The sequence below is a fragment of the Rattus rattus genome, chromosome 16 (genome assembly GCF_011064425.1).
Source record: "Rattus rattus isolate New Zealand chromosome 16, Rrattus_CSIRO_v1, whole genome shotgun sequence".
In the NCBI taxonomy this organism is placed as follows: domain Eukaryota; kingdom Metazoa; phylum Chordata; class Mammalia; order Rodentia; family Muridae; genus Rattus; species Rattus rattus.
Window position 1 is genome coordinate 4,427,350 of NC_046169.1, and position 11,896 is coordinate 4,439,245.

General features: G+C 46.8%; 1 protein-coding gene across 1 annotated transcript in view; it reads right to left on the reverse strand.

Annotated features, from left to right (window-relative positions):
* Tex26 (testis expressed 26) overlaps positions 1 to 4,211 on the reverse strand; it is a 38,909-nt gene extending 34,698 nt beyond the window's left edge. Inside the window, exon 1 of the mRNA XM_032887099.1 lies at positions 4,133 to 4,211. Coding sequence (XP_032742990.1) covers positions 4,133 to 4,211 — 79 coding nt within the window. The remainder of the gene's footprint in view (positions 1 to 4,132) is intronic.
* Between the last annotated feature and the right edge of the window lie 7,685 nt (positions 4,212 to 11,896).

Here is an 11,896-nt window from a genome sequence, read left to right on the forward strand (position 1 = left end):
TGGGTGCTGCCATGGTGGACAACACAATGTCATCTGGGATGGCTAAACCTCAACCCCCCAGTACATCAGTGCCGCAGATGCCTTTACCATCTCTTGGATGCCCTGGTAAAGCCAACAACTGTGAGTACTATTCATTGTTCAGGATATCAGGAGGGAAGAGATTCAGTGACATGGGGCAGTGACAAAGCAGATAAAGTGGCTCAGAAAATGGCTATACAGGAGCCTATCCTGGTTGCAGGCCTGCAAGAGACAGCCACTGAGAACTAGGATCGGACTAAGGGATGGCCTCACTTAGAAAAGGCCCAAATTGCTTAAAAGATAAAGGACAATGGCACACTTGAGGGGAAAGCTATACTCCCCAGAGAACAAAGAAAAGACTCACTTTGCCAAATACAGAAATGGACTCATTTAGGAGATAAGAAGTTTGTCCAAGTAGTTAAGGTGTATGTAATAGACTTTAAGATTTTAGCCAGAGAGACAGTAAAAAGTATAAGATATGTCAATAAGTGAATTCTTAGCAAGCAAACAGGGCAAAGAGACCTAGAGAGTTTAGTGAAAAGTCGAAGTGAACTTCACTGAGATAAAACCAAAAAAATATAATCACAAGTATCTCCTAGTGCTTGTAGATACTTTTTCAGGAATAGATAGAAGCTTTCCTCACCAAATGAGAGACGGCATCTACAATCATCAAGAAGATACTGGAAGAAATCTTCCCCCGATTTGGAATGCCCAAGGTAATCTGGTCAGACAACGGCCCTACTTTCGTTGCCAAGGTAAGCCAGGGTGTGGCCAAGTATTTAGAGGTCGATTGGAAATTACATTGTATTTACAGACCTCAAAGTTCAGGACAGGTAGAGTAAATAAATAGAACTCTAAAAGAGACCCTGACCAAATTAAATTAACCATGGAGACTGGCGCAGACTGGGTGACACTCCTTCCCTCTTGCTCTCTTCAGAGCAAGAAATACCCCATCCAGATTCAGCCTTATCCTCTTTGAGATCTTATATGGGGCCTCAGCTCCTCTGACTATATTAGATGATGTTACTGAACCAACATGTCATAGTGCCATAGTAATAATGATTTGTGTGCCAGGATAAAAGACCTACAGGTGATACAGAAAGAAATCTGCTCACAGCTGACAGCAGCCTATGCTCCGGAGACCCCTGAGACATCTCATCAGTCATCAGTTCCAGGAGACTGCAGCTACACTGAGCCCAGACACTCGAGCCTCGCTGGAAAGGACTGTACCTGGTGCTGCTGACCACCCTGACAGCTGTCAATTCTCAGCCCTCATCAGCCGTATACTAGCTGTAGGGGCTGAGAGCTGGGACCTAGAAGAAAATTCAGTCATGTTTGTCCTGGGTTCCATCGGGATAGGTGTAAAAATAGGCTTGATTTCTATTACAAATGATGTAACATTACATATGTTAGTACTCCTAACACTTCTTGGGACTGTGCCTCACGGATCACAACCTGTATAAGTTTAGAAGTTCTGAAAGACAGTCATGACCTTGGTATATAGGTTCAGATAGTGTCCAGATTAAAATCCTGATGCTAAAGACTTAATAGGACATAAAAAGATAGAGACACTTAACAAGGTTGGTTTGAGTCTTAGTTCACTCGGTCTCCCTAGATGACTACCCTACTCTCTGCTACAGCTGGGCCATTATTAATAATTTTCTTGGTTTTAGTTTTTGGCCCCTGCGTGACAAACAGGTTAATTACTTTTGTTAAAAATGAGTGGGTGCTGTGCGGTTTTTTGATGGTTCTGAGACAACAGTACCAGTCAGTTAGGACAACTGGTGAGACCAAATACAAGACTTGATATCAAAATTCTAAGATTAGAATTATTTAGTAGAAGAAGAGGGAATGAAAGGAGAATTATACGAATTTAAGGTTTAAAAATATAAAATTAAAAGAGTAAGCCCCAAAAGCCACAAACTCAGGGCTAAGCCCTGCCGCCAGGAATAGCAGGCCATAAAGATAAAGAAAAGGAATGCAAAAATCAGCTCAGGCTATCGAGGACTGAGCCATAAACCATCCAAAGACATCCCCCCAGCTTACTCAGAGTCATACTTTAACCAGATGTCCTCCAGACCCTGATAAGCCCCTGAAAGCACTTGTGCTTTCTAGCCATTGTGTCCTACAGAGAGCATTCCAGGAAACCGGGCAGCCCAAGCCTAACCAGAGGTGTTTCAAATACAAATGCTTCATCAATTTTGACAAACTTTTAAAAATAATGAGGACCTAAAGGCCCAACCGTTCTCCTGATTTAGTAGCTCTGTTCCAGGAATCAGGGGGCCATAAAACCTTTTGGCGTCCCCTTATCTCCTGGAGCCATAAAACAATCCTGTAACTTGTGGTGCATTCCCCTTTGACATCCCCCCCCCATCCCCTGGGCTCACAGCCTCTGCCTTTAAATGCTCTTTCTCCCAGCCTCTCGGGGCCGACACCTCTGTCTCCTGCGTGGGATACATGTCGGCCCGGAGATCTCTGTAATAGGTCTCCGTAATAAACCTCGCCTTTGCTTATTACATCCAAAATGGTCTCTCTGTGTCTGGGGTCCGTGATTTCCCAAGACTTGAGTAAGGGTCTCTCTGCGTGGGATCTTTCAACTCGACAACAGGTATCAACGGTCTCCTATTTGGGGGTCAAAAATTAGATGTGGGGGTTGAGGACTTAGCTCAGTGGTAGAGCGCTTGCCTAGCAAGCGCAAGGCCCTGGGTTCGGTCCCCAGCTCCGAAAAAAAAGAAAAGAAAAAAAAAAATTAGATGTGACATGTTGCACACTCCTCTTGGGAGGGTGACTTTAATGGCAGTGGAAGATGGGGTTGTGGCTGTGACAGGCCCAAGACTGAGGGGGCAGATGACCCAGGAGAAGAAGGTGAAGGCTCAATGGAAGAGATCTGTAATCAACCATGGCTTCCTTCTAACAGCCTGGGCCTTCTTCACTGCACTCTAAGCTTCTGGAAGGTTCCAAGGAGGACAGGAAGGCCCTGCTGGGACACGCATGAAACCACCTGGTCAAGAGCTGGATGGCTCGGTCTGAACATTTGGAGTTGGGGACTGAGTGTAGGAAGTAGAGTCCCTGGCAGTTTCTGTAGCACCGGAAGTCCTGTGGCATGTGGTCAATTTGATAAGAAGAGGAATCCTAACTCTTAGCTGTTCCAGACAAGGAAGGAGACTACTGGCCTTGGAGAAACCCTGACAGAGTGCTCAGAAAAAAAGGGAATGGAAATTAAGGAGTCTCCTTGGGAATTCTTGGAGCTTTACCCTCCTCCATCTCCTGACCTTGCTGTCCCATAGAACCTGAAAACATTTAACATTTTTAACCGAATACGCTCCCCACCCCACCCCCAGCCCTTTCCAGTCTCGGTTTACAAAGAACTAGATTGGAATGTAAACACCCACTTCATTGTTCTCTTAGGAGCATCCTTCTAAAGAATCCCCACAGCCCCGTAGCTGGCTCTGCCAGACGGCTGCAGCCGGCCATTATTGCTCCGAAGGGATGGATAAGCTGACTGCGCAGTCAGTAATAAAGCTACTGGTGTCGCAGCTAATAGCCAGGGGAGGTTGTCTCTCCAGCAACTCAAAACGCTGAGCTGGTAAGCCCGCTGCCTCCGCAAGCAGAACCGCAGAGCCAGGCTCTCCATCTGTCACCTGGCAGAGAGCCTTTGAAGCAGGCTCAGCTCCCAGCCCTGTCTGCAGGCAGAGCAGCCCAGGCCGGCGGATCCCGCCCCTCCCCCCGCCCGCCCCACTGTATGGCTGTTTGCGACTTAAAGAAGCAGTCCCGCTCCTTCTCCCCCTCTCAAGATTCTGTTCACTTGTCTTCCGCCTCGTTGTCCTTGGAAGGACACTAGCTGTGGCTTTATCCTGTCCCCCTCAGGGGTTTCCTGAAGTATTTAAAGGGACACCCCAGAGTTTCAAAGAGGGGAGTATAAAGGGCTGGGTAGGAGCGAGGTCATGGGCTGCTGATCATTCTCCCCGACTCACTTGTGCCTCCCTACCTTCTCTAAGAGCGAGGCAAAACCCTCACGATTCATGCCCTTGGGCAAAAAGTGCCTTATTTCAAACAACTCCAGCGCACACACAGCACACCACGCCCCGCAGACCCGCAGCGTGGGCAGTCTTACTTGACTGGAGCTTGGGGTCACATTGAGTGGGGTACGGAACCTCATCACTACACCGGGCCATCTCGTCCGAAAAGGCCATCTTCCCTCCCCGGCAAGGCAGAAATACTCCACTCTGTGCCCCACCCTCTGACAGTGCCTTTGTGATGCGTTGTTATGGAGACACAGCAAGCCTTCTCTCAGTCTCCGCCCCTGGGCCCAGAGGGTGGGCGCATCGCGCAAATACCTGACTTTCCTGGAGTTCCCTAATCCAGTAGTTCTCAACCTGTGAACTGCCACCCCTTTGGGAGTGTCGAATGACCATTTCACAGGGGTCACCTAAGACCATTGGAAAACAGATATTACCATTCTACATTACTATTCATAACCGTAGCAAAATTACAGTTATGAAGTAGCCACGAAATAATTTGTAGCCGGGGGTCGCCACAACATGAGGAACTGCACTAAAGGGTCACGGCATTAGGAAGGTGGAGAACCGCTGCTCTAGTCCTTACAATACTTTCTACGAGTTTTGTGTATAGTTTTGTAGATTGGCAAATAGGAGAAAACTGAAAAATGCAGGAAAAAAGTTTATTTCAGCCTGGTGTACCGATGCACCTGTGATCCCCGAACTCAGGAGGCTAAGGCAGGAGCAGCCCAACCCTGGAAAGAGATGCCTTGTCTCAAAATAGTAACTACTACAAATGTTAAAAACCCGGAGGCAGACTGTCAGACGCCCAACCGCAGATGTGTGGCCACTCATAATTTTCAGTGTAAGCAAATGCGTGGCAGGGAAATCTGTAGGATACGGCGACTACACTCAAGGACGAGAAAGACTGGTATACTGGGATACCTCACAGCAACAAGTCCGTGTGAGGTCAACCTGGAGCAGCCTAAGCCAGCATCTAGTTACTGCAGGGAAACAATGGGCACAGACTAACTATGGAGAGCACAGCGGTGTCCAGGCATGGCGGGCTCAGGCCTGCAATCCCAGCTCATGGGAGCGCATGGATGCAGCAGTGTCATCCTCTACTCTATGGTTTGTCCAGGGGCAGCCTGGGATACACCAGATCCTATTTTTAAAAAAAGAAAAATATGTAGAAGCCCAAACTATATTCATGATGCCAACCATAGGGTGTAGTGGGGGCCACTTTGTTACTGTACACCGGTCTACCCGTCTTACCCACCTATCCATGAGGAGCTTTATTTAAAAAAAAATCATTGCTGTGCATACAATTTTATCATCTATGAAAGATAAGCAAATTTGCATACTAATGACATGGCTAGGCCTGTTTACATAAAGAACTAAATCTTGGCTGAATAGGAGATGCTGCAGGACACAGACCATCTTCGGGGCTTTTCAGAATCCATCAATATTTTGGTTTCTATGGTTACCGGTAGTCGGAAGACCATTTGGCATAAATGCCTGGTACGAAGGGGCAGAAATGTGCTTAGGACCACTTCAAACAACACTCGGAAGTTCTGTCCTGATCCTAAGCCAAAACTTAGCAAGTTATTATGAAATTCTAGACAGCAGATCAAATAGCAATTTTCAATTAGGAACATTTCCAAGTGAGGCTCGGAGGGAAAAGGGAAGGACTTCATCAGGGACCCCAGTTCTTCTTTAGTGAGGATGTGGACAGCGTGGGTGGAAATGCCCACCATAGCTTTCCTCCCAGATATCACGATCTGGGCTTGTTTCTGTGGTCCAGCTGGACACCATAAACCCTGTGTCCCTTTTATTTTATGGTCTCCTTGTTCAGCTGTGTATCTGGTCTCCTTGTTCAGCAATATACAGTAACCCCACTCCTCCGTTCAACTCTTTATAACAAATACTCTGAGCTCGTTTGATTTTGAATTAACATTTAGCATTGAACCTCCAGTAACCGTGTAGTGTTGTCAGATCGATAGACTGATGGATGATTGATCGATTGATTGCAGCTCTCTCATTCACGTATGAGACCCCTCAGCACAGGAAGCTATGTATTAATCCTGGAGTGCAGAAGGTATTTCCTGTTCCTAACATTGGCAGCTGCTTGGTTATTGGTGACATAGTAGCAGGTTTTTAGTTACTACTGAAGGACCCCAGATTAGACAATGGCTATCATTCGCTCTTGGGAAGAGAAAACAGGAAACGCACAGTGGACATTTCTGGAACCTTATTTAGAAGGTGGTTGACAGCCTGCCTTAGCCTTTAATCCCAGCGCTCGGGAGGCAGAGGCAGATGGATCTCTGAGAATTTGAGACAGTCCTGGTCTACATAGTGAGTGCCAGCCAGCCAGGGCTGGATCTCACTAGATCCTGTCAAAAAACAAAGGTGTGTGTGAGCATTCTGTGTGTGTGTGTGTGTGTGTGTGTGTGTGTGTGTGTGTAATAATAACTGATCAAAGATCCCAAACATCTGCAAGCAACATTTTTAAGATTTATTTTAAATGTGTGTGAGCGCCACACGCATGCAGGTACTGGAGGAGACTAGAACAGGGCATTAGGTCCTTTGGAACTGGAGTAACAGGCAGCCATGAGCCACTGGTTACGGGTCTGAGGGTCCGGATGTGGGTGCTGGGAATTAGACTCGGGACTTCTGCAAGAACCAGCATCGTCTTTAAAATGAGGAGCTAATCCAGTTTTCTGGTGCCGGAGCCTCATGCACGCGGTGTAGGGAGTGTAAGACATTTTAACGCAATGAACAGCAGAAAACGTTGGGAGGCACAGACTTCTGTCAATGTTATTTAAAAAGGAATGCGTCTAAATTAGGGTTTAGTAGTGGCATCTAAATTAAGAAAGTAACACCCAATAACAGATTAGCTGTCTGGAAGTGGTAGGGCTAATTAGCATAGCATAATTTAAGATAAATATATTTTTAAAGCGGAGCAGCGAGCATATAGGATTTTTTAAAGTGCGCTCTTATTAATATCTCAGATCCGTCTCGTCTTCGACAAGCTCAAACGCGGGGTGTGCGTGACTGCAGATCCAGAAGACATCTTTGCCACTTTCCTTCTGGGGGGCCCTCGGGGTAAAGCAGCTCCATTTGTGAGCTCCTGTTGCCTTGTCTGTAAACACGGGGCTTACAGAGAAGATAATCCCAACAACAGCTTATCAGTGGTAACCCACACAAGCCAAGGAATCTCTCTTTTGCCTCGTTCCTACTCTACGTCTCCGTTGATGCTGTAGTGTCTCATCTCTCTACTCAACACACATATTTTTGTCTGGGTCTGCTTTACTGTGAATGGCACAACCAAGTTCCTTGCATTAAATTTCGTTGGCCTAAGGCAACCCCATAAATGATTAAGCCAATGTAGGCTTGGTTGCGCGTGTTGCGCACTCTCTTTTCTTCTTTCTCCTCTCAACAACCGCTTGCGTGTTGTCTATAGACTGCGCGATAACGTTGCAAGGAGCACGCTAGATAGGGGCTTGGAGTTAGCACGCTGAAAGAAAACAATGCCTACCTCTCAAGGATGAGTGGAGGTAGCCAGGTAAAGAGGAGGGGAAGAAAAACGGGGTCCAGAGACGCTGAAGAATTTGTTGGCGCTCTGCTGTGAAGATCAGTGGGGGCAGTGCGTGCACAGAGCTAGACAACCGGGCTCAGAGGTGGCCCTGGGAGCCCAGCAGAGGGGCTACAGGTCACCAGAGCTACAGGTCAGCAGGAGCTCACTGAGTGCCTTGCACGGTGGAGGGAAGGCACCAAGCCAGAACTTTAAACTGTGACCTCGTTTTCCAAAAGGAGAAGTTAGAACTGTTCCTTAGAAAGCAAAACATCTGGGTCTTTAATGTGCCTCTGTGGTTTTGTGTAGATCCTAAGCTAGGGAGATTTCGACCGAGCGGGTTAAGAGTTAATGGTTTTTTTTCCCAATGAATACCATCGTAATGAATCTTTCTCTACACACGGGATGTGAACTGCTTAAGACAATGGGTGGTAAGAGGGAGCAGGCAGCAGTCATGGCTGTCAAGTTGTAAACTCTGGTGGGGAGGGAGAGAGAAGGTTAGCCTGGGCACCAGGTTATGCCTGGCTCTAAATTACTTCGCACCATGTGAAGCATCCAGGCTGGGCTTTGCCTGTTTTACAAGCAATATTTAGCTTTGCTGAAGGTGCAAACCCTGAGGCAGAATGAGTGTGCACCCCATTCTGGCTATGAACCCCAGGACCTGTGCAGTATCCCCTAGGAGGCACAGACTGATGAATGATTTGTACAGGCTGCAAACTTAACCAAAGGCAAGTGGGGATGTGGGAGCACCGGGGCCGATTAAAACCACATCAGTAAAACCAGACCGGAGAGCTCATCGAACAGACGGGGCCACCAAAGGAAGAAACACTTTCCCCTGAGCCACATCTAAAGGATGCCTAACATTGGGTGACAAGGACCCTGCTGACCTATCCTCTGACCCAGTGCATGCATCAGGAGCCGCATGAGCAGCAAAGTCCTGACAGTCCTCATGGTTGAGCCCATCGCTGTTTCCCACTGCCTCAGTGGGCCACTGAAATCACGGCCATCAGTTCATCTCTGTCCATCCAGTGACCCTGACGCGCAAGTGGACCCCACGATCCTGTGGCTCTGCTCTGCTCACTGCCACACATCTCTAACTGGGTTTGTTAGTATCTGAGAATCTGTAGTGGCTTTCTTTACATTCATATGAGCTTGCTCTAAGATCTCTTTAAAGTTTGTGACATCCTTTGTACCATTGCACAAACTACCTCCCCCACCCCCACCCACACACACACTATATAACAGTATTTCTCAACCTGTGGCTCGTGATCATTTTGAGCAGTCTAACAACCCTTTCATATAAAATATCCTGCATATCACATATTTACATTATGATTCATAGCAGTAGAAGAATTACAGCTATGAAATAGCAAGGAGATAATTTTGTGGTTGGGGCTCACCACGACATGAGGAATTATATTAAAGGGTTGCAGCATTGGGGGAGTTGAGAACCACTGCTCTATAACCTACATACGTCGTGTGAAGTGCTGGGTATGATCTGAGCTAATGTTACTAAATATGATCGGGGCGAAGGAAGGTGCGGCTGCCAAGAGCTAGCTATCACAGGAAATGAGAACTCCTTGATATACAGCGGAAAGAATAAAGCTCCTGTATCCTGTGACTAAACTGTACAATCGACATGAATCAGATGTGGATGTGGCCTTTTATGTTTCTAGCTGAGCAGGCTAAAGATAGATAGTGATATTATTTAAAAGAAGATGTGGTCAAGTTCCTAGGTCAAGAGTAGGGAGCAAGGATGGCGGTAGGAACTCCAGGACAACAGAGGACCCAGGAAAGGGAGGGGATTGAGGGACAGCAGCCTCTCAGGCCGAGATCCACACTGTCCTGGTTGTTTTCTGGGGCTTTGAAAAACAGCACCTCCAGAAGCTAAGGAGGAAAGGGTTTACCTCATCTTACATTTTCACGTCACAGCCCATCATCTGAGGAAGTCAGGGCAGGAAGGCAAGAGGAATTGACTACAGAAGAATACGGCTTACGACCTTGTTCCCCATGGCTTGCTCAGCATGCTCTATTATATAAAGTAACCCAGGCCCATCTGCTGGGGAATGGGGTGGCACCGCCCACAGTGGATGGGACCATTCCACATCAACCACTAATCAACAAAACACCCCACAAGCCAGCCTGATGGAGAAATTTCCTCAGTTGAGGCTCCCTCTTCCCTAATGACCTTAGTTTTCATCAAGTTCACACACACACGCACACACACACACACACACACACACAGAGAGAGAGAGAGAGAGAGAGAGAGAGAGAGAGAGAGAGAGAGAGAGAGAGAGAGAAGCATACACATCCACACTACAAGTCTGAGAATCAATGCTGTAGTAACAGAACAGATTGGGAGTTCACTTCCTGAACAGGAGGGAGAATATGTAAGAGTCGCTGGGATCATTTAAAGAACAAAGTGAAACATGAGGAAGAGACCTCTGGTGGCTGCTCCAGCAGCCGGGAAGAGGCCAGAGCAAGGTAAAGCCAGTCCACTGTGATGCCCCACCACTCTAGGTACAAAGAGATTGTCTTAGCTACTTTACTATAGTGAAACGCCTGACTAAAGCCATTGAAAGAAGTAAGGGTTTGCTTTGGCTCGCTGCCCATCCTGGTGGGGAACTTAGGAAGCTAGTAGCTGCTGGGTGTGTTTGCATCTGAAGTCAGAAGTCGATGAATGGCTATGCTCAGCTGAAGTTCTCCTTCAGCGCAGCCCAGGGCCCCCAGACCATGACGCAGATCTTCCTATCTTAAGGAACTGAATCTAGATAGACTTTCCCAAGCAAGCCAAGATGTGTCTCCTAGGTGATCCCAGACCCTCTCCTGCTGATGATGGCTATTAACCATCCTAGAAACGGAATATTTTCTCTGCCTTGTTTCTTTGATTTAAGCAAGACACTGTTACTATGTAGTCTGTGGTGTCTGCATCAAGTAACGTGTGAAAAACACATTGTGTTCTTTCTAGCTAATTAGTGGACTCCTAAGACATTATTTCAATTTGTGGATTCATTCTATGTTAGGATTCTAGAAACAAATGAGCAAGAAACTCTCTCTCTCTCCTCTCTCTCTCTCTCCCCCTCCCTCCCTCCCTCCCTCCCCCCCTTTCTCTTTTCCATCTTTCTTCTCTTCTTGGGTATTTGCTTGTTTTGAGACAAGGCCTCGCACATCCCCGGCTAACCTTGAACTATGAGCTTCTCCCTCCGCCTCCTGAATGCTGGGATTACCTAACTCTCAGCTCTGCAGTTTCACTTTAAGGAATTGCACAGGGATTTGGACCTTCTTAGGCTCGCCATCTAGGATGAAGCAGCAGGCGGCTGCCTAAGTGAGATCCGCCTACATCAAAGAGGACTTTCTGCCTTACTCAAAAGTCAACAGTTGGCTTCATCTTTCCCAGAAACATCCAGAATGATATTGACCAAGTCTAGGCTCCGGGTTCAGCCAAGCAGGCACATGGCCATGACGGTCCCTTCCTGAGACCTTCTGGATCTCAGTGTCACAAAGGCTGTGGCATCTAAGGAGCCCTAGAAAAAAAAATCACTGTCCCCATATAGAGATTTCCAGAAAAGAACCATGGAATTAGAAGGAGTAGAGGGGTCATCCGGTCACAGGGGACTCGGGCATGGGATCCAAACACATTATGGACATGGGTGAAATGATCATGCACTCCATCAATATGTGTAATTAGCATATGCTAATTAAGATGCAAGAATCGGTGACTCTGATGGTAATAACTCTGTCAACATGAGCTTGGGTGACAACAGGCCACAGAGCCTTTTTTACTATTCCTGTGTGCTGGTTGTTTATATCAGGCAGTGTGCATGCCCAGTCTGGAGCCCCTTTCAGCCAGGAAGCTCACCAATTTATAGATTTGTCGATCTTTTTCACCAATTTTTGCCAATCCTTTTGGCATACGTGGCCAATGCAATCGGGTTGAGTGAACTATAAAAATTTTTTTTAAAGCAAGGGACCCATGGTATTTGTTAGTAAGACTACACTATTTGTTAGTAGGACTTAAAAAAGATTATTTATTTATTTATTTATTTTAATGTATATAAGTACACGTCTCTTGTCTTCAGACACACCAGAAGAGGGCATCAGATCCCATCACAGATGGCTGTGAGCCGCCATGTGGGTGCTGGGAATTGAACTCAGGACCTCTGGAAGGGCAGTCAGTCCTCTTAACCTCTGAGCCATCTCTCCAGCTCAACTAAGAAATCTTAATGATGAAATTAACTTCCCAGATCTCCAGCTCATTCCTGGGGTGATGGCTAGCTATTTTTCTCGATTCAGTTTCCAAAGAAGA